The sequence below is a fragment of the Lagenorhynchus albirostris genome, chromosome 13 (genome assembly GCF_949774975.1).
Source record: "Lagenorhynchus albirostris chromosome 13, mLagAlb1.1, whole genome shotgun sequence".
NCBI classification, from domain to species: domain Eukaryota; kingdom Metazoa; phylum Chordata; class Mammalia; order Artiodactyla; family Delphinidae; genus Lagenorhynchus; species Lagenorhynchus albirostris.
Window position 1 is genome coordinate 87268493 of NC_083107.1, and position 23014 is coordinate 87291506.

The 23014-nt window shown below is 52.0% G+C and overlaps 1 protein-coding gene across 2 annotated transcripts in view; it reads left to right on the forward strand.

Moving 5' to 3' along the window:
- Nucleotides 1-23014, forward strand: part of EIPR1 (EARP complex and GARP complex interacting protein 1) — an 89840-nt gene that overhangs the window by 61878 nt on the left and 4948 nt on the right. For both annotated transcript variants that reach the window (XM_060169546.1, XM_060169547.1), the window contains exons 5-6: nt 6873-6972; nt 21229-21365. In XM_060169546.1, the coding sequence (XP_060025529.1) occupies nt 6873-6972; nt 21229-21365 (237 nt within the window). The remainder of the gene's footprint in view (nt 1-6872; nt 6973-21228; nt 21366-23014) is intronic.

Here is a 23014-nt window from a genome sequence, read left to right on the forward strand (position 1 = left end):
CTTAATAGATTCGCTTCTGCCTTGGGGTTTTCCCTTTTTCTGTAAAGTAGTGACTGTGGGTTTCGGAATGCCCCGGGAACTAGTGGTCTTGGCCCAGCCCCTCGTGTGCTGGCTCTTTGGTTTCCGCAGCACATGCAGCCGTCTCCTGCCTGTCGTGTCGGGGTGGTTTCTGTCCTCCTGGCAGTTATGCTGCCCTGACGGCCCCACTTCCCACCCGAAGAGGCTGCAGGGAATAGGTAGGATATGTCAGTTATGTGAATTAAAATTAATTTTATATTGAGGTTGTTTTCAGAGTTTCTCAGTGTCCTTTGAGTGTCCTCACCCCAGGTGCCAAAATCCAGAGTGTGAATCATTCATTGTGGAGGCACTTACCTGAAGAAGAGAAGTGTGTGTTTTGTTTGATCAGCATGAAATCTGCCAGATGAGAACCATTGTTCCTGCCATTAGGTCCTTGTTAACTGCCTCAGAGAAGTTTAGATTTGTTTTTAATTTGGGTTTATTTGCAGAAATGGCCCATTTCTTGTGTTTTTCTCTCAGTGATTACGAAGGGATATAGAGTACGTATATTAGGTGTATGCTACTTTGTTCAGGACTTGTTAATATAATTTTATGTCCACTCACATTCACGGGTAGAGCGTGATGAAGCAGAAACGTGGATGATTTTGGAGTAGCAAGTATGGCAGAAATTCTGGGTTATTTTCTTATGTTTCTAGCACTAGTTTCATGGTGATGAGCCGTGACGCAGTAGAATTTCCTTTTTGTTTTTGCGCTTTGCATACTCCACTGTTCCAAACACTCGTGGACATAGGGGTTGCCCCCTGTAAACGCACCACACTTACTTTCGGATGTGTCGCCCTGGGTAGACAATAAATAGCAGCTTTGCTCAGCAGTTAGGTCCCATGTGATACATGGCGTCTCATTTGGCGACAGTGCATGTGCACCTTGGGGACCCTCTTCCTTAGGAGGGATCCCGATCCCGTGGCTGTGTTGACTGTCCTGGGTTGATCCCACCCGGAGAAGAACACACAGAATTGGTTTGTTGCAGCTTCCACGGGAGCAGAACTTATAGGACAAAAGGCAAATATATGAAAGGAATGAGGTGAGAGAAACTAAGAGCTGGGAAGCCAGGGTGAGGCTGACAAGGCGGGAGGCGAGGGTCGGGGCGCATCTGGCTGGTGGTAATTGTGCGGGACTGTCCACGTCAGGGACTGTCCACCGATCGGGACCCACCATCACCCTGCTCGGTGGCCTGGAAAGTGCACTTAGTTCTGCGGGTTGATCCTCAGTCCTGCTCATGCTTGATGCATCGTTCAGTCACCCCCCCTTAGTGTACGTGTGGGGCTTTGTCTGTTTCTTCTTAGCATTCCTAATAGTGAGCTGCCCAAACTCACCCCTAACGTTGGGGTTGGCAGACGCACGTCCCGATCAGAGCCTCCACCAGACGTGCCGGGTGCTGGGCCCCTCTCGTGTTTTTAGAGCACCTCTCCGGGCTCTGTGGTGGGAGCTGGTGGTGCGGCAGCAGTGAGACTCTGGAGCGTGTCCCATACCTGGAAGCGGTGTGTTTACCTCTCCTTCCATGCTCCCCCTGAATCCTCACACCTGGTTTAGACGGATCCCAGGAGAGAAAATCCATGGGCTTTCTCACCATCCCAGGATGGTTGGTGGCTTTCTGCTTAATCTAGTCTTTTTCAAGGGCAGTTAACAAACTGTTAGTGACATAACTCATAAGTTTTCTGAAGTACCTCTTTTTTCCTCTCTTTTTCTACTTTGGACATCTCTGGTCATCCAAGTAAATACGGCAAGGTTAACTCCTGTAGCAGGGAAAAGGCAGACATGCACCCTTTCCTTACAACTGCACGTGAGTCAGAGATTACACACTTAAATCCCCTCAGAAGTAAATGGCCGATGTTCAGAGGCACGCCTTAATTCCTGGAGACTCTTCCGCGTGGATCTGCCTTCCTCAGGACACAGGGGCCGAGCATGAATGGCCCAGCTCAGGGGCAGATGTTGCATTAGTTCCCAAAAGGCCTTAACTCCAGCTTGCCCAACGCTCTTGTGTGTGTGTGTGTGTGTGTGTGTGTGTGTGTTGTGTGTGTGTGTCTGTGCCTGCACGTATGTGCATGTGTTGTGCGTGCGCACGTCTGTGACTCAGAACGAGTGAGACGAGCTTTGGAACAGACTTGGGCATCTTTCTCACTCATCCCCGCTTCCCCTTTGTCCGCTTATTTTGAAGCTTGGATCCGAGTCCTGGCTCTGGGGTTTACCTGGTCTCTGCCTCACTGCAGCCAGGGCTCCGTGGGGAGCAGCTCGGGTGCCTGGAGCACAGCTGCCCGGGGGCTGGAGGGGGGCTGACACTTGCCCGGCAGTGCAGGGACCTACGCCGTCCCTGAGGGGAGCCAAAGTTCGGGCTAAGATGCTGAGAGACAAAGAGAATGAGAATATGGGGAAGGCTTCCCATTTCGTGTATTAACCTTAACACAGTGCCAAGCAGAAGCCCTTGGTGCAGGGCCTGGGAACTGGGCTCTTGAGCCTAGTCACTGGTTCCTGGGTCGGTAACTCCAGACCCTGGAAGGTTCTCAGACCCCGAGGGGGGATCAGGATGCCTGGCTCACTTTTGGGTAAAGACCACCAGAGGAAAGCCTGGGTGCTGCAGAGAGTGGGGTTGGTGATTCAGGACCCCAGCTGCTGGGAGTGAAGAGCAGACAGTGAAACACCATTAAGTTTGGGCACCTTTCAGAGCAGGTGAAGAGCGGAGTTTCTGAACACTCTCGCTCGAGGATTTTTTTCCCTTAAAATAAATCTCCATGGAATTATTTCTGGTGCATGTAAGGGTGATAATTTTAATGTTCAAGGCAAATTTCAAAGTAAGCTTTATGGTTTTTTGAAACCTGTCCACATTTGGGGTGGACAGTCTTTGTTGTGGAAGGCTGTTGGCATATTAGGGGACATCCAGCAGCCCTGGCCCTCCCAGTCATCATGAAAACCCAAAAGTGCCCCCCCCAAATACCCCCGGAGGGCAGTGCGGTCGTCAATTTAAGAGGCTCAGCTCTAGCTGCCTCTGATAATATATATCTAGGACTTATCCAACACCTGCTGTGTGCAGGCACTGTTCTAAATATCACCCTGATCTTCACCAACCAGTACTGTTGACTGCTTTTACACTCCTGTTACCCCCACTGGACAGATGAGGAAATCAAAGCACTGAGAGATTACGGCACCCAGAGCTGGGACTCCAGCTCCAGCAGGCTCGCCTCAGACTCCGAGCTGCCCCGCTGCCCCTCACTGTTCTGGGTCATCTACCTTAGATGCCGTCTGTGTTTTCAGCTGTGCGTATGTTTTGTCTGAGTGTGTTTAGTCTTTCAAAGTCCTTAATTCTGAAAAGTGAGATGTTTCTTTGGGTTAACAAGTCATCACTTTACCTTTCTGGAAGGTTCTTCCTGTGGACACGCTTGGGGGTTGCTGCATGGAACCACTTCTCAGATGCGTTTGCGTGTGTCTTGGTAAAGATGCGTGTGTCACGGGGACCAAGGCACCATAAGGAAACAGTGATTATCTGCTTTGTTTTTCCCAAGTGTGTCAACACAGTAAGTCAGTATGATTAGCTGCTTTAACTCGAGGTGTCAGGCAGTGTTCCTTCGTCTCTTTGCCTAATGGTGATATTGAAGCTAAGGAGCTTAAAAACAATGAGCTCTCAGGCCTGGTCGTGACCTATGGTTCTGGAGTCAGCCCTTGGCTGGAGGCTCAGCCCTGCCTTTCACAGCCACTGCATTTGGGGCAGGCCACTCAGCCTCCCAAGTCTGTCCCCTCGTCTGTGAGTTGAGGAAGGGAAGGGGACTCCCCTCGTGGGCTGTGGTGCAGCGGACGGAGAGGAGAGCGCCGGCACCCTGCCCCGGGAGCTGCCCATCGTGCTGCTGGAATCCTAGCCCCGGGACCCAGGGCTCTCTAGGCAGACAGCGCCCTTTCTCCCCACATGTCCTCCCGGGAAGTTCCGCCGGAAGGAAGGCCTGCAGTAAGACTTCAGCTTTCCGGCGGGGCTGGGACGGTGTGGGTCAGACAAGGGCTGTGCCCAGACACTTCTGTCTCATCGAGGTCCTTCTCCACATCCGGACCGAGCGCCGATGGGGCCACGTCTGCTGGGGCCCAGATTAATAGCTCGGAGTGATTGCTCAAAGGGAAGGGCTCTGGCTTGCCTCTGGTAATTTTGTTCATGTGTATTATAAGCCTTTACAATTTTTACTTTATAATAAATGCAACAAATCTTTACTTAAGATTTCTCATCACTTGGAGTTGAAACAACAAGTCCATTTTGAGCCTTATTCAGAGAATTTTAGTTCCAGGAGCACCTAGAGTTTTCTATTATTATCAGGTGCTTTCAAAAATTAGGCGGGTCTATGGCCGGGACCTTAAGAACCTTCTCCCTCTTGCCAGGTACCTCCAGAAGTCATGGAGAGGTTTTGTTGCTCGGTGTGTGTGCATGTGTGCGTGCGTGTGTGTGTGTGCGCGCGCGTGTGTGTGTGCGCGTGTGTGTGTGTGCGTGTGTTTTCAAAGCATGCTTCTGATGAAACGTCCTCTGTAACTAAAAGCGAACTGCTGATGTGCGCATGGTGGTAGCTCCTGACCTTCAGACTGGTAACGGCTGGAGTGATGCCACCGTAATGCCCTGTTGGAACCATCTTTTAAAGTCATCGTGATGCTTAGTCTGCTTATAGGTCTTTGAAGAGAGAAGTAATAGGTAGATGGTCTCAAAGATTTTCCCTTTTGCCTTTTTTGATATACATTTCCCAAGGAGAAGTTTTGACTTGCGTGTCAGCCTTAAGATGTTCTAAGTTACTAGTGGAAAACGTACACCTACTTAAACTGCCCAAGGATTACTTTGCTGAAATTCTTAATTCTCATTTTATGAAAGAAAAAGCTATTTTTATGACGATTCCAGTTCCTCAGGCCTGGTACCTGAGGCCAGCTAAACTCTGACGTTTTAGACTTTTATGGAGCACGTGGCCTTGTGGCTGTGGGATGGCCCCCTCCCCTGGGGTGGGGCTGTCTTCTCCCGAGTCAGACGTCTTTATTGCTGGGCAGAGCTTGGGAAGAGGTGTGCAAGCTGGGCCTTCTCAGCTGTCACCTGCCCATCTACTGGGACAGGGCCGTGGGTGACCCTCTACCAGGACAGGGCCGTGGGTGACCCTCTACCAGGACAGGGCCGTGGGTGACCCTCTACCAGGACAGGGCCGTGGGTGACCCTCTACCAGGACAGGGCCGTGGGTGACCTTCTACCAGGACAGGGCTGCGGGTGACCTTCTACCAGGACAGGGCCGTGGGTGGCCCTTTTCTTCCCTCTCTCACTGTTGTGCATTTTTCCTTGGTGTTCATTGTCAGTTGTCTGAACTCTACATAAGTGTCCCCATGAAAACAGGCTACCAAGAGAAGTTCAGTCAACTTGCTGCAAAGATGTGTCTTCAAAATTAGAATTGCCATTATCTTAACCAAATAGGAGCCACAGATTTCAGTACCAGATTTCTTGGTGTCTCTTCCAGCTATGGTGTTTCTTGTTTACTAGATATTGTGCGTTTTTCTTTGTTATTATTAGAAAAGATACAGTAAGCTCTTCAATACAGGAGTGATGTACTGTGAGAGCTTTGTGTGTGTTTTTAAACTATAAATGAGAAAGAAATTGTAGTTTTGAAATACATTATTATTGTGATAAAAGTAATAATAGCTCATTGAGAGTCCTGAAGATGGTATTAGGGAGGGGCGCCCAATCAGTCAGTATTGTATTCTGTGTGAAAGGGAAATTGTGAGGGTCTCTATCGATGTCTTCAATACTCACGTGTTGGAGGACGTGAAATGAAATTCTCCTCTTTATAAGCACTTAAGAATTTCGTCAGGGAAGACAGAAATTCACGCTTGTGATCAAACTGAAAAATTTTTGATCTCTTCATGGTTTTATCACAGAGATGATGTGATTTTTGTCTTTTGTTATTCAAATATGTATCAGTTAAGAAGGTTTTGGCTGCAGGTAACAGGATACTGTGGCTCACATAGGCTGAAACAGAAGGCTGTTATCTGACATCTCAGGCCTCGTGGGTACTTGAGGGCTGTGACCTCCCCACCTCCCGCCCCACACTGCTCTCAGCTCTGCCCTCCCAGGTGGTGGCAGCGAAAGACGTGGGCATCCTCTCCAAAATCACACTGTCCACCTGTGCCTCTTCAGACCCAGTGCCCCCTTGTGTCTCTGTGGCCAGAATTGGTCAGCTCTCCATGCCTCGGGCTCTGGGAGAACCTGTCAGCAGTGTCTCAGCTCCAGCTGCCATGGCGAAACACCACAGCTGGGGACTTACACGACAGAAATGTTGATTTCTCACAATTCTGGGGGCCGGAGGTCTGAGATCATGGTGCAGGTGAGGGCTCTGTTCCTGATTTGCAGACTGCCGCTTTCCCACTGTGTGTTCACATGGCAGCAAGAGAGAGACAGAGATATAGAAACAAGACAGAGGTATATATAGAGAGAGACAGAGAAATAGACAGGGAGAGACAGAGACATACACACATAGAGAGACAGAGCTCAGGAAACTCTGGTGTCAATCTGTACTGGGCACTAATCCCATCATGGGGCCCCACCCTCCTGACCTCATTGAACCCTAGTCACTTCCCAGATCACCCCCCCCAACACCAGGTGACTTTGGGAAAGGATACAGACATTCAGGCCACAGCAGAGTGGTAGCCTGGTACTGCACCATGTCATTGCAGAGCTGTTGACAACACTGCTGGTGACAAAGGGCCGGGCAGAGGCTTTGCTGAGGGCCATGTGTAAGAGCTCTTGGCCTCAAGGTGGGACTCTCACACATCATGTAATGCTTGACCCCCTCCTTCCTCAGTGTCGCGTGGGAGCCCGCGGGAGACGGGAAGAGAGTCATCTCGTTGGCTGACAACCACATCCTGCTGTGGGATTTGCAGGAAAGCTCCAGCCAGGCTGTGGTAAGTAACAGGAATTACACAGTTTTGGTATTTTGTATTTTTTTAATTTGACCTTTCAGCCAAATTCAGAATACACTTCTTGATCATATATGTTTAGAATTTTGACATTGTTTGTGAAATAATTAATGAGCAGACTGAATCATCAGTCAAAGAATTGAGTGATTGTCTCTTTCAGGCAAAAGCTGTTTGGGATTCAGGCCTCAGGGCCATATACAAATAGGGCACAGAACCCTGGACGTTGACAAAACTCCCCCCTTTGGCCATAATTTGTCCAAAAGAGTTAGCAGGATATCCGAAATTATAGTCTTCTGTTTCAAGTATAAGTCTTTTTAATGAATGGATTTTCAATGTGTATTTGGTTAAAATCACCTTTCAGGTAGGAGCAGTCATGTAGGCAAATTTCCTGGTTGTGAAAATAATGGTTGACCGTGACCCAGTGACCTTTCAGCCTGCCCTCCTTTCATTCACGTGTGTGCACGGTCCTGAGGGTGTAGCCGTCAGGCACGTCAGCCATCTGTCCACGGGGGCGCTGGAGCCCTTGCCTGCACACAGGCTGTCTCTCCATCCCATTCCCACCCGTCCTGTCACCCTCAGATCCTGCCACCGAGGCCGAGAGTAGCTGTCTCCGCAAGTTCCCAACCAGAAGGTTACGTCTCTCTCAACAGGCCTGTTAGTTCCCAGACCTGTTTAATATTTAGCAGCAACCTTCTTGGGAACCAGTTTGGCTTTCAAATATTCATCAGTTTGAATGCTTTGTCCTTCATAGAGTAAATGCTCTGCCAATTGGTATATTTTCATATATGATCCCTTAAAGTTTCCTCTTATAAAATGTGTTTTTTACATGCATTCATAATTTCATTGCATTTGCATGTCAAAGCGACAACTTTAGAGAGAAAACCAAGACGTCTGAAATGAAAGCTTCTAATGCCACCCACTCAGTTGGGCCTGGGGCCCAACTGCCACGGGTTCATGAACGGCGTCTCTTGGACAGGTTTCTTCAGTGAGCTTGCATCTCACCTTATCCACTTGTTCCCGGGATGCGTGGTCAGCACTTTCCCCTCCTGGTACCCACAGTGTTCATAAAGCCTGTCTTCACCCTCTGGGTGAAGAGATGCGTGAGTGATGATTTATCACTGTCGATACATGACCCAGAAGGCAGACCCTTCACAGTATGGGGTGTCCTGTGTGAGTCTTAAAGCTGCATTGTCAGAAGGGTGTCTCCCAGGCTTCAGTGTGAACTTAAGAGTATAATACTTCAGGAAAGAAATCACTATTTTTATTAAAATTAAAAAAAAAAGAGACACATCTCTGTATCATGGAGTAGAACACAAATTTCACCCAGACTTTCAAGCTCGAGCAGGGAACTCGAAGGAAACTGGCTGCCTCCAATTGTCCTTGGGGCCCCCACAGGTCTGGGCAGACACTTGCACAGTCCCCCACCTTCCAGGGGGACTTGCGAGGCTGTCTGGGCCGGAGTCCGGGGCCCCTCCCGTCCCCTAACTCCAGCCTACCTCTCGGTGGGGTGTTCCTCCAGACCGCACTTGAGGACAGAAAGGGACAGTGCTTTCCTATGAAAGTGCCGGGGCTCGAGGCAGGCTCGGGGCTGGGAGCCTGGGCCTGGTCCAGAGGATGCTCGGGGGCCGGCTGAGCGGCTGCCGCCCCGCCCAGCAGGAGGCACCAAGGGGAGCCGGTGGCGTTAGGATTCAGTGGCTCCCAGGGCCCCAACTTTGCAGGCCCCGTCCTGTCATCAAAGCGTGAACACCTCTTCAGACCCTCAGTCATCTCAAAATGATTTTATGGTGGGGTGATTAATCTGTAACTTATTTTCTGCAGAGACCAATTTCGTTTTCTCTCCCCCTTTTTTATCTGCTGTCAGCAGTTCTGTCGATACCACTTTGCGACCCTTGGCTGGAGTATTTAATACTGAAACCTTCCTATCGATTTCGACCATCTTCATACCTGGCTCCTCTATTTTTTTTCTTATTGTTTGAGGATATTGCCGTCTGCGGTGAATCTAATCTTATGCTCACTGCATCATTACCTTTTGCAATTAAATTGGAGGCTCTCTGCCATTTATAATCGTTAGTGGAGCCCAGGGGAGGCCTGGGGCAGAGGTTCCATGGGGTCCTGGACCCCGATGAGGGCCAAGGCAGAGCCTCCCTGTTTGGGTCTGTGCGCGTGCACCTCTGGGTTCTAGTTCCTTTCACTGGCTGTGGAAAGAAGCAGCTTCTCCTGAGGTGCAGGGACGGCAGAGCGGGAGGAAGGGGGCCGGGTGTCACCCACTCAAGGTGCAGGCCTGGGGGCATTTGCCCACAGGAGCACTTCTTTGAAGGGAGAGAACGGGCTTCAAGGACACAGTGTATTTTCAGAAATTTCTAGTCCAAGGTTTACAGCGTACCAGAGGAGGCCTGAGCACAGGCAGATGTGGGAGCAGGTGGTGACCGGAGAATCATTCCATGCAGCCATGCCCGCTGAGCCCGGAGCACAGAATGTGCTTGCTGTCTGGGGACAGAGCACTGGGTGCAGGCTGAGCCCCTTGGGACCAGGGCAGAGGCGGGTTGGGCCTGGTGGTGCGGCCCAGGCTCCCCACTCCCTCACCCTTGGCCCTACCTTCCCCAGCTTCCTGGGCTCCGAGTGTGGCCACAGAGAGGAGGGAGGCTTGCTCAGCGGGCCCCCAGTCAGACCCTGCGGCGCGGTCCTGGCAGGCCGGGTGCTCTCAGCGCAGCCAAGGCCGCATGGCCCGGCCTGGGGGCTCGTCTCTGCCTCCGCCCTGATGGTCGCGGGACACGCCCATCCTCCGGACGCCCCAGGACCAGGGCCTCACTCCCGCCCCCCAGACAGCAGGGGTCTGGACAGCAGCCCTAGATGAGGGTGCGTTTCTGTCACTCAAGCCCCTGGTCCCGTTGGGGAAGCAGGTCCTGGTGTCGCCTCCCTTCTTATTTGCAGGGCTAAGGTTTTTCTTTTTTCAAGACTTTTATCTTTTAGAGCAGTTTTAGGTTCACAGCAAATTTGAGGGGAAAGTGCAGGGATTCCCCATCCCTCCCTACACGGTCCCCGGCAGACAGGGCAGTTACTACAGTGACGAGCCCACACTGACCTGTGGCCGCGCGTCTGCAGATTTGGACACGTGTGCTGACACGTATCCACCATTACAGATTCATACTTCGTGTCTTCACTGCCCTAAAAATCCTCTGCTCCACTAGCCCTCCCTCCCTCTAAGCCTGTGGCAACCGCTGATCTTTTTACTGCGCCTGCAGTTCTGCCTCTTGCAGAGTGTCCTAGAGCTGGGCTCGTACAGGGTGTAGCTTTTACAGGCCAGCTTCTTTCTCTAGTCACTGCATGTAAGGTTCCTCCGTGGCTTTTCATGGCCTGACAGTTCGTGTGCTTTTAGCGCCGAGAGATATTCCATTGTCTGCAAGCTTCTTCATTTTGATAAAGTTCAGTGCATGAGTTTTACAGATTGTGCCTCGGGTGTCAGGTCTGAGGACTCTGTGAACAGCCTTGGACCTTGAAGTTTTTCTCCTGTGTTTTCCCTACGGGTTTGCAGTTTGCATTTTACATTTCAGCCATGGTCCATCATGAATCGGTGTTGGTAGACAATGTCTGTACCCTCTCTGGGGGCTCAGGTGAGGACAGAGTCTCGGGGCCTTCGCTGTCCTGGGTGGGGTGTCTGTCTGGAGCAGAGCAGTTGTCGAGAAGTTTCCTGTCTCTCGGGGCTGCCCTTCCTGGCCCCTGGGCTGCAGGGAGCAGCGTTCCTGGAGCTTTGGGGGTCTGTCCCCAGGGGTGTTTCTGGGTTGGGGCCCATGCGGGAGAGAAAACACAGACCCTTGACACTGTGTGTTCCTCGTGCCCCAGGGCCCTCCCTGGTCAGCCTGTTCCCCACCTGTGTTTGTTCTGTGTATAAAGTTCCTGGGTTTTGCTGCACTTGGTGGGAGCTGTAAAGAAAAGTGTATCTGCCCCACCCTCCCAGCCGCAGGCGTCCCTGAAGGGAATTTGAAGGTCACAGCCCTCCTCTGGGCCCCTCACTTCCCTCCCTGCGATACCTGTGATGCCTGAGGGCATGACAGCTCTTGCCTCTAATGAGAGGAAAGTCCTGCCGCCCCAGGTGCCTCAGGGGCATTGCTGGCTGGGGGCAGACGAGGGGCTGTGGGGGCTCCCTGGACCCGCTGTGCAGGCGTAGCCAGGACTCACTGAGGGGGCAACAGCCTGCCCTTGCTCACTCATTTTAAAGTAGCTCCTTTAAAGTGAGGCACAGACCTCGGATCCTGTAATCTGACCCCTCGCTTCACAGGTGAGAAGAGTGAGGCCCAGGAAGCAAGGGACTTTCTGAAGGTGGCCTGGGTGACAGATGTGGGTCTGCGGTTCAGGCCCGCTCTGCCCCGTCGTCCCACAGAGACGTGTGCTGAGGGCCTCTCGTGCACATGCGCCAGCCGACCCTCCTGCAGAGCTCACGCTTGGAATCTGCGTGTCTTGGATGGGCAGACCCTCCTGCAGAGCTTGCGCTTGGAATCTGCGTGTCCTGGATGGGCAGCCGCATTTTGTCCTGTGAACGTGGATTAGATTTTGGGAAACAGTCAGAAGTTATTTGGAGCAAAATCTAGTAAATAAGATAGTTAAGCAAGCTTTATAATGTAAAGCTAGTTAGTGGAAACCATGTTCAAACTCTCTGAAAACTGGTTTTCTTTCTTTCTTTTTTTTTTCATTTTTATTGGAGTAGAGTTGATTTACAATGTTGTGTTAGTTACAGGTGTACAGCAAAGTGAACCAGCTATACATATATCTACTCTTTGAAAAATATTTTTAGATTCTTCTCCCATATAGGCCATTACAGAGTATTAAGTAGAGTTCCCTGTGCTACACAGTAGGTACTTATTAGTTATCTTTTTTTTTTTATTGGAGTATAGTTGCTTTACAATGTTGTGTTACTTTCTGCTGTACACCGAAGTGAATCAGCTATATGTATACATATATCTCCTCCCTCTTGAACCTCCCTCCCCTCCCCTCCCGCCCATGTAGGTCATCACAGAGCACCGAGCTGAGCTCCCTGTGCTATACAGCAGGTTCCCACTAGCTGTCTGTTTTACACATGGTAGTGTATATATGTCAATCCTAATCTCCCAATTTGTCCCACCCTCCCCTTCCCCACTCTGTGTCCACATGTCTGTTTTCTACGTCTGTGTCTCTATTCCTGCCCTGTAGATAGGTTCATCTGTACCAGTTTTCTAGATTCCACATACATGCATTAATATATGATATTAGTTTTTCTCTTTCTGACTTACTTCACTCTGTATGACAGCCTCTAGGTCCATCCACATCTCTACAGATGACCCAATTTCGTTCCTTTTTATGGTTGAGTAATATTCCATTGTATATATGTACCACTTCTTCTTTATCCATTCATCCATTGATGGACACTTAGGTTGTTTCCGTGTCCTGGCTATTGTAAATAGTGCTGCAATGAACATTGGGGTACATGTGTCTTTTTGAATTATGGTTTCTCAGGGTATATGCCCAGTAGTGGGATTGCTGTATGGTAGTTCTATTCTTAGTTTTCTTTTTTTTTTCTTAGTTTTTTAAGGAACCTCCATACTGTTCTCCATAGTGGCTGTATCAATTTACATTCCCACTGACAGTGCAAGAGGATTCACTTTCTCCACACCCTCTCCAGTATTTACTGTTTGTATATTTTTTGATGATGGCCATTCTGACTGGTGTGAGGTGATACCTCACTGTAGTTCTGATTTGCATTTCTCTAATGATTAGTGATGTTGAGCATCCTTTCATGTGTTTGTTGGCAGTCTGTATGTCTTCTTTGGAGAAATGTCTATTTAGGTTTTCTGCCCATTTTTGGATTGGGTTGTTTGTTTTTTTGATATTGAGCTGCATGAGCTGTTTGTATATTTTGGAGATGAATCCCTTGTCAGTTGCTTCATTTGCAAATATTTTCTACCATTCTGAGGGTTGTCTTTTCGTCTCGTTTATGGTTTTCTTTGCTGTACAAAAGCTCTTAAGTTTCATTAGGTCCCATTTGTTTATTTTTGTTTTTATTTTCATTATTCTAGGAGGTGGGTCAGAAAAGATCTTGCTGTGATTTATGTCAAAGAGTGTTCTTCCTATGTTTTTCTCTAGGAGCTTTATAATGTCTGGCCTTACATTTAGGTCTTTAATCCATTTTGAGTTTACTTTTGTGTATGGTGTTAGGGAGTATTCTAATTTCATTCTTTTACATGTAGCTGTCCAGTTTTCCCAGCACCACTTATTGAAGAGACTGTCTTTTCTCCATTGTATATTCTTGCCTCCTTTGTCATAGATTAGGTGACCATAGGTGCGTGGGTTTATCCCTGGGCTTTCTGTCCTGTTCCATTGATCTATATTTCTGTTTTTGTGCCAGTACCATACTGTCTTGATTACTGTAGCTTTGTAGTATAGTCTGAAGTCAGGGAGCCTGATTCCTCCAGCTCCATGTTTCTTTCTCAAGATTGCTTTGGCTCTTTGGGGTCTTTTGTGTTTCCATACAAATTTGGTATATAGTAGCATGTATTTGTCAGTCCCAATCTCCCAATTTATCCCTCCCCTGCCTTATCCCCTGGTAATCATAAGTTTGTTTTCTACATCCATGACTCTACTTCTGTTTTGTACATAAGTTCATTTGTACCCCCTTTTTTTTTAGATTCCACATATAAATGATATCATATGATATTTGTCTTTCTGTGTCTGACTTAACTTCTCAGTATAACAATCTCTAGGTCCATCCATGTTGCTGCAAATGGCATTATTTTGTTCTTTTTTATGGCTGAGTAATATTCCATTGTGTATGTATATATACCACAACTTCTCTGTTCATGGACATAAAACTGGTTTTCTTGTGAGATTCGTAAAAAGGTATTCCAAAATATTTTGAGCGGTGTCTGCATTGTTACCATAATACCTTTAGAGCCACAGCTCTCAGACAGCAGTCCTTTGAATTTATGTTTTAGGGTATTTGTTTAAAAAAAAGAAGCCATGAACTCTAAGAAAACATGGATTTAGTAACATATCTTAATATCATAGCTTAATAGCTGCATATGCCCTTTGGTTTTGTAAATATTGGAGACAATGAGTAGTTTTTAATCTTCCAGGTGGATCTTGGAAAAAATCATTAGATGCAGAATGGGCTGAACGGAGGTATTTAGCTAGGAAGTGTTTCCTGAGCTTGCAAAAGACTTCTTTCTATAAGAAAGAGTAAATGTACATTTAGAAACTAAGAGTGGGTGAGAAAAAGCAGCTGCTGAGCTGGGAGGGCTGACGTGCTTGTCGCTGACATTGGGGTTGAATGCCTGCCGTGGCCACACAGCCTGGGGTGTGACAAATACGGAGATATTGTCTCTGCTTTTTTGTAGTTTGCCACCAGTTACAGGGGCTGTAGTGTGCAGATAAGCCTTTAATTCAAATGTTCAGGTTTTCCTGGAATGGGCTGGGGCAGGCGTGGGCCAGTGGCTAAGGGGACGTGGGGGACTGGGGACACGTGGACATGGGACAAACACCGACAGTTGAGTCAAGTCCCACTCACAGCGTGACCTTGGGCGAGTTGCTTGGCCGTCCAAGCCCCAGCGTCCACATCTGTAGAGTAGGGCAGTTTAACAGTAACATTATGTGAGGACAACATCCCCCATGGTGCCTGGTGCGCTGCGAGTGGTCTATATAGGCCTGATGGAGGGATGCATGCACGCGTGGACGGATCGAGCAGCTAGAATATGAGGTCTCCACAAGTGGATTACAACTGAGCGTCGGGTTACCCAGTAGGATCCTAGTACAGAGGCAAGAGGTACAGGGCGGAGAAATCGAGGTGCCGAAAAGCAGTCTGTGTTTACTTGGTAATTAGGTTACTTGCCCCGAAGTCAGCAAGTGCTAATCACAGTTCAGACAGGAAGCAGCAGTGAGCTCTGCTTGGTACGGGGCTCCTGGTGCTCTGAGCTTCATTGTTCCTCCCTCTTCTTCCCTCTCCAAAGAATGACCTCCAGGGAGGTCTGTCTCTCCAGCACATCACTAGTGTATCACCGGTGTGACAGGAATACTTGTTACATTCTCGTCCATCTTGGCCAAAAACTTTAAATCTGCCCTCACAGCCTTTCCCGTTTTGAGTCTGGAGCCGAGGCCAAGCCCACATTTGTGGGTGTCGGACGCACGTTTTTCTCCGCAAGGAGAGGTTGGGTTTTGGTGCAGCAAAGGGGAAAAGCCCGTTTGGTTCTGTTCTTACAAATAAGGCCTTGTTGGAAGTGAACTAAACGTAAGTTGCAAATGACCTCGGGCTCCTCACGCGCGCTGCCACCTGCTGCCCGTGTGCATTTTCTTCTCAGGGCTCGGTTCCCGGAGGCTGCCCTCACAACCCTCCCGTCAGCTCTGTGGAGCGGGAGCGCTTCTTCTGGGCTGGCAGAGTCCTTGGCTGGCTGTGGGAGCCGCCAGCCCTGTTGGGTGTGGGTCCGGTGTGGGCCACGTGCAGGGGAGGGCCCGCCTTCCCTGACCCTGGCAGCAGGGGCAGGGGCGGCAGCACCCTTGCTTCCACGTCCTGAGGGCAGCGATGGGCCTGGGGGAGTCCTGTGGAGCCCCATTCCCACCACGACCCTGGACCCACCCTGTGCGCCAGAGGGGGCACCGCGCCCCTTCTGCCCTGTCCCTGAAGGTGGGGCACAGCTCCAGGCAGCGTCTGGGCTTTTAGGAATGTCATCTCATGGAATCCTTATAACCTTGGGGGGCAGATTCTTTAATATCCCCGTCTTACAAGTGAGACACAGGAGAGAAAGCCAGGCCTCAGAGGGACAAAGTAACTCGTCAGGTTACTCACTAGGCAGCAGAGCGGGGCCCCAGCTCAGGGGTCCTGCTCAAAGCTGGGGCTGCCGTTCCCACAGCTGGAGGCATCCCCGATGGCGTTGTCTCAGAGGGATCACAGGTGTGTCGGTTAGAATGCATTTGGCTGCAGGACATAAGAAGTGACTTAGATAAAGAGGAGGTTTAATCATCTGCTGTAACAAGAAACATGGAAACAAAGCCCCTCTGGGGTTGGTTAATTCAGTGTCTCAACAGCAGAGGACCCAGATACTCTGCATGTTTCTGCTCTGCCGTGTCCACGTGTCACTGCTGTCCCCTGTCATGACCGCAAGGTGACTGCAGCGGTTCCAGGCATCACATCCAGATTCCCACCACATCCACAAGGAGAAAGCAGATTTCCTTCCCACGTCTCCCTCGGTTTGAAAGGAAAGCCTTTCCTGGAAGTCCCTCTGTCCCCTTTTCAGGCACGACCATGTGTCCAGGCCTAAACCCGTCTTTGGCAAGGGGAGCAAGCCCGTCAGCCCTGGCTCAGGGCCGTCTCAGTCCCCGGGGGTGCTGTGGGGTCTGACGGGAAGAGGGGCTCTGGTGGTGGTGGCGTCTGCTGTGTGACAAGCTGCTGTCTCCCGGCAGCTTGGGCCGGGGCATGCGGTGGACTTGCCTGCGTAGACACTTTTTGTCTCTTACGCTCGAAAGCAGCAGCCCTGCTGTGGCTTCGCCGAGGTTCTCCTTCCAGGGGGTGCGGTGGCGCTCTCTGTCCCCTCTGGTCCTGCGTCACCCTCAGTGCTGATGAGCACGTGCTTGGTCCCGCGTCCTCTAGGCCTGCCCCCTCCCCAGGTCTGGTCCCCTGTCGGCGCCGTGGGGCTTGTTGGCGGGGGTGCAGCTTTGGTCTTTGGAAACTCATGCCTCCCTTGAGCCGCTCCTGAAGGCTCCAGTCACAGCATTTTGTTCATAGAAGGTGCCTCTCTTGCTCTTGTCCTGCACTAGTTACTCCTTCAGAGAGGATTTGGGGAGCCTTTAATCATTCCTTCTGGACTGGGAAGCACTGAATATTTCTCTTTAATGCTGGGAAGCAGAGTACTGTGTGCATCGCACCCTCTGGAGTTCTTGCTGAGTTCTGTCTCACCAGGAAAGCAGAAAAAGTGATTGATTAACCTTACGACTTGCACCATGCTGGCTGCCCTGAGTAGCACCTTAAAAATTGATGGTGAGATCTCTTCCAGGTTTTCATTAAAATCTACCTTGCAAACGTCTCGGCACCTGTGAGCATGGCGTTCTGTTGCCCTGGTGTTTCCTGCACTAGACTGTGCAGTGGAGCTGGAACTGGAGCTGGTCCTGTTCTGCACTGCGGCTGTGTGGCCCAGCGTGAGACACCTACCCTCTCTGTGAAGTAGGGGGCTGGGCAGGGGCCACCTCTCAGCTACTGAGTTCGCTCGGAGTCTCCCCTGCCTCAGGTTAACACCTTATCAGTTATCTGTGCTTCCTAACAAATGACCACCCAGTTAGTGCTTCCCGCTGCCCACCATGGCCATCGCGTGGTTTCTGCGGGGACAGTCAAGAGCCCGCAACCTCAAGTCTCTCGTGAGGCCGCAGGCCAGGTGTCAGTGGGGCTGGCGTCTCATCCGAGGGCTCTACCGGGAGGACCTGCTCCCGAGCTCACGGACGCGTTTGTGGCAGGATGCGGTTGGACCCAGGGCCTGGGTTTCTCGCGGGCTGTTCCTCAGTGTGGGTTTTGGAAGCAGACAGTGCGTGTTAAGTTTTGCTGATTTAACTTCTGCTTGAGCCCGGATGGAGTCAGAGTAGAGCAAGTACAGAGAGCTTTGCTGGCAGCGTCGTTTGTTAGGATTCGACCTGAGTGCTTCGCGCACTGTTACGGATCTTCCCCGCTTGGCACGCTTCATGGTGCTTCCCACAGCAGCCTGTTCAAGAATTCACTCGCTGAGTTTACCGTGCCTGTCTTCTGATGATAGGACCTTGTGTTCATGCTTCTGAAGAGTTTGATAATGAATCCACGTGTTTGATAGAAAATTAATTACAACACTGAATGTTGATTAGTTAGAAAATATACTGAACCTTTTTTTATTTAAGTATAGCTGGTTTACAATGTAGTGATTCACGATTTTTAAAGGTTATGCTCCATCTATAGTTATTATAAAACATTGGCTACATCCCCTGTGTTGTACACTACATCCTTGTAGCTTAATTTTATACATAATAGTCTGTACCCCTTAATCCCCTCCCCCTGCATTGTCGCTCCCCTTCCCTCTCCCCACTGGGAACCCCTAGTTTGTTCTCTATACCCGTGAGTCTACTTCTTTTTTGTTATAGTCCCTAGTTTGCTGTATTTTTTAGATTGCACATATAAGTGATGTCATGCAGTATTTGTCTTTCTCTGTCTGCATGATACCCCCCCAAGTCCATCCATGTTGCTGCAAAAGGCAGAATTTCACTCTTTTATGGCTGAGTTGTATACTCAACCGTTTTATGTACCTGATTGTTGATCTTACTTAACTAGTCTTCAGAAAACTGAAATGGCGCCTGTACATGTTTCTTTTGGCTAGTTTTTTTCCCCTAAAGGAGAGGCCATAAAACTGTTTCTTGGTTGGTGCTGTCAATGTGGATGTTAAACGTCCAGCACAGCTGGAAAAGCCGAAGCCCAGTGTGGAAAAGCTCACCCTGTGTGTCTGATGCTCGTGTTTTAGGCCCATTTCAGGGTATGGGGCTCTGTGCCGCTGTCCCTCTTCGGGAGGCTGTGCCTGTCACTGCTGCGGGCAGGGCCGAGATGCCCTCTGCCCACACCGGCTCACTGGCCGTCCCTTGTGGCTGAGAGTCCAGGTCCTGCGTTGTGAGGCTCCTGCCACCGTCCCTTTCTCCTCCGTGGCTTTGCGGTGGCCGCACCGTGTGGTCCCCTCTGCGTCCTGCCTGGGGGCCGGGCCTCCTCCCTGTGACCTGTCCACGCTCTGTGCCCCCCACGTGCCCCTGAAGGCGATGGCACCCCTGATCCTGGGCTGACTTGCCTCTGCTGCTCAGATGACGAGAGAAGGAGAAGCCGTGGCCCGTGATGCAGGGGAAAAGGGGCGGGACCACTGCCCATCATCAGAGGAGCAGACCCTCCGCCGCCCCCAGCCCCTCGGCCCTTGCTGACCCCTCCCGGCGGGCTCCCCACCCGGCTGAGCCAGTCGACATCCTCCAGGAGATTGGGGGTGAGACTGAGGGTCAGTGGGGTTCCCCGTGGGGCCCTCTTGTGGGGTGTCTGGCGCGGGCGCTCCATGGGTGGCCGTGAGGGTGCTGGCCTGGAGGGGAGGCACTGGGAAGGCCCTGGGTTTGGGTCCCCGACGTGGCCCTCTCTGCTAAGCTAGCTCAGGCCCGGTTCTGCCCAGGTGGCCTGAGCCGCGGCCTGGGCAGCAGGTGTTGCCAGGTCCCGTGGGAGCACCCAGGCCCTGCTGGCCGGCGGCCCCCTTTCTGTCCCTCAGCCGCTCTGTCCTTCCTGACGTCTCGCCCGGCCTCTGGCTCTTCTCGCCCCGCCTCTGGCTCTTCTCGCCCCGCGGCGCTGTCCTCGGCCAGGCTCAGTTCTGCGCCCGCCATCGGGCATGCTCCACGGGCGGAGCGCTGCTGGGTGCGGCTCTGCGTGGCCACTGGGAGCTTCCTGGGGGTGTGTCCCCCTTCGAGGCCCCGCTTCCCCCGCTGAGCTGTCGGCTTGGCCGCTCTCCCTGCACCTTCTCCCCACTCCAGGCACCCCGGGGCCTGTCTCGGGTGATGGCTGCTCCCTGGAGGCTCCCTGGCAGCTTGAATGTGAGCCCTGGGAGTGCCCAGAGCGCGGGCACTTCCTCCTTGAGGTGCGGGTGGGCACCCCTGTTTCATTCCGTCGCCGCCGTGCCTGGTTGGGTCCCCCCGACACTAACACAACACACATGTCTCGCCCAGACCAGACTAACCCTTTAACTTTTGTGGAGAGGAGATTAATAAGTGGTGCTCGGCCTGTAATGGCAGAACAGGTATTTTAACTGGGGTCTTATAGAACAAGAACCCCCGCTTTTCCAGGGGGCGGGCTCTCTCCTCCGCTGCCTCGTTGGGCTGTGGGCAGGGGGTGGGGCGGGGGAGGGCAGGGCTGGGGCCCAGGAGCTGGGCAGGCACCTGGGACGACACAGGAGCCGCCTGCGCGTCTCCTTAGAGATGTGACATGTCCCTCCCGTCCCTCCCCCCGTGCTCACGGGCACAGACACCCGTCCTCCTTCCTCCCGTCAGCTCTAGCCCTTCAGTCCCCGGGAGGGGGGCGTGTGCGCCCGCGAGGACTTCAGAGGCCCATCATCCACGTGATTTGCTGAATCAGTGAGACAGGAAAATGGGTTTTTGGGAGAAGGATTTTTCTGGGGCAGGTTGAGACACGAAACTGTCCAGAACCGAGAGAGGCGAGCTGCCGCTGCCGGCTGGTCAGCGTGTCCTGGCTGGGCGACCTCTGCTGCAGTGGGTGCTAGAGTAAGTGGGGCTCTCACTCGGAAGTCGTTTTTAAAGACGTGCCCGCTGTCAGGCTTCTTAACTGGGCTCTCTGGAGCGGAAACTGGCTGTTTTCCCCAGGCTTCTGCTCCATCCCCTTGCACTGACCGCCCACTCCGTGCGCCCACCCCGGCCGGGGCCAAGTCTGGGGCCCGATGACACCCTCGGGCCTCTGTCCAGTGCTGCCGTGGCCGCGCCCGGGTCCCTCTCAGAGGGTCCGCAGGGCGAGGCTAGTGTTCAGGGTGAAGTGAAGTGAATCACGGAGGGTCGAGTAACCTGAGGACCACAGACAAGCCTGGAGCCCTCCTGCCTCCAGACGCCACCGCGTGATAGGCCTTTGTGCATAAGATCGTAGACGGCAAGCGGGAGGGCCGGTGGGGCAGCGGGGTCGGGGGCGGAGGGGGCCCTTCTCCCAGGCTTGCACCAGGGCCCGGCCTCGACTGCGCTGGTGGTCTCGAGGGTCTCCACCGTCCGTTACCTGTTGGGGTTTAGTTAACCCCCGAGTAACGGACGCCGAGATCCTCGCAGCAGGGAGGGGAGGGCACACGTCTGAGCACACGTCTGGGTGGGTCGCAGCCTTTTGTCCTCCTCCACCTGGGGTTGGCCGTGCAGACCGGCGGGCCTTGTCCTTGGTTTTGGAGGAAGCCAGACGGAGCTGGTGCGTGTTGTCTTCAGATTTGAGCGGATTCTCCCTAATCCCACACTGGCAAGTCCTGTCTGATAGAGGCTCTATTAACGTGCCTTCTATTTTTTGCTGTGTTCAGTTTTATATTTTTTTTTTCCAAATAAGGTTCAAACATTCTTGCCTTCTAAGGGGAGGAAACAAAGACAGAGCTTCCTAATTATTTTCAGTAATTATCTTCAACGATAGCCCATACAAGATATCCTCTTAAATGCTCTGAATAGGGTTCAAATTACTTGTCTTTTCTTCTTCCTTTGAAAACATCACCCAATTTGCAGCTGGCCAGTTCGGCGTCCCTGGAAGGGAAGGGACAGCTGAAGTTCACCACGGGGCGGTGGAGCCCGCATCACAACTGCACCCAGGTGGCCACGGCGAACGACACGGCTGTCCGAGGGTGGGACACGCGGACCATGAGGTCAGTGACGGTCCCTCCCCTCCCTGCCCCCCGCGCCCATCCACCAGGGCTCGTGTGCTGAGGCCATGTGGCTTGTCTGTGTTGGCCTCGGGCTTGTGGGAAGTCGTACGCCTCGTCCTCTTTCTCCGCCCCATCTTGAGTGCACCCGCGCCATGGGTCCTGTTCCTGTGGGTGCCCTTCGGCGGCAGCGGCGGTCTCCGGTGGAGATCAAGGTCAGGCTTTTGTAGCAGCTCAGGCCTGAGGTGGGGACCGCAGACTCTCGGTCTCCATGGTCGGCGACCACAAGGTGAGGGCTGCCGTCCCCTGGTTAAGCATGGAGCTCGACCATCTCTGCACCTTCAAGATGCACACCCATGGGGCGGTCGTAGTTTGTCATTTAAGTCATTACACACACAGCTAGTGCTTCTAATGGGACATGGGAGAGCTGCTTTTCTGTGCCAGGTGTGGCGTTGACAGCAAAGGAGTGGTGGTGTGCACACTGTTGTCATGGCAACAGGGCCCTGCAGTCTTTTTTAAGATACAGTTTATCCCCTCAGCACACCGTAATTTATCACTAAGCCACAAAGATGGATGTCGTGAAATAGCTCGTGTTGCCTTTGAGGGTGGGGACCCAGCTTTAAATAATCTAGGTCCACGGCCCCTCTGAAAGCGCAGGGGGTAATCAATATTCGACGTGTGTGTGTGTGTGTGTGTGTGTGTGTGTGTGTGTGTGTGTGTGTGTGTGTGTGTCTGTCTGTCTGTCTGTGCGGGGGCGGGGCGGGGGGGGTTGTTGGGTTTCCTATCAGAAGCTGAAAGCTGTGCGCTTGGATGTCGGAACTGGAATCCATTCCTCCAGGGCCTGTGGCTATCTTTTTCCGTTTTCATTGTTCTTTGAAGGATGTGTAGATTTCGGTATCTAGATGAGAACCTTGAAGACTGACATTACAGACCCCAAAGCCAGGGGACAGGAGGGGCCCTGGGAGGCAGCGCCCTGCTGCCCCCTTGCCTGCCGTCCCTGGGGGGGGATGGGCAGCAGGCGACCCGGGGGCTCTTCTCCTTGGCGTTGTGTCTCTTCTGCAAACAGCCTGGGTGTTGGTGCTTTCAGTGCTGCTTCTGGAATGTATTGTGCTTTTGTATTCAGATCGCTGCCCCCAGAGCCCCAGGAAAGCCTGAGTCGATACTCTCTGCCTGTGTGACTCCCCCCAGCTCCCTAGGACCTCGCCGGGCTTAATTTTATTCATTTCCCTGTTTCACTCGGAAGATCTTAAGGTTCGGGTATCTTATTTTAGGAAAAAATATTAGGCTATTGGGAAGGTTCAGGATGTAAAAACCGGTTCAAGATTTAAAAGTGGTTTGGGGCCAGAAAACCCAACATGGGAGAAAAGATGAAAAGGACTGAGGTCATCTGGCGTGAGATGGGACTGTGGAGACCTTGGTTTCGGGCAAGGGAGCTGGTTACGGGAGCAGTCCCAGTGGGAGCTGTGCAGAGCACGAGGTCCAGTGTTTGCAGGAGAGGTGAAGTCACAGCTGAGGGAGGAAGTGGAGCGGGCAGAGTGGACGGGGTGTCTCGCGGGGCCGGCTCTGGGACTGGCGGGGGCCCCTGTCCATCCTGCTGGGACACAAGCTCTTCGTCTGAAGCCACTGTCCTGCCTCAGGTGACCTGCACCTCT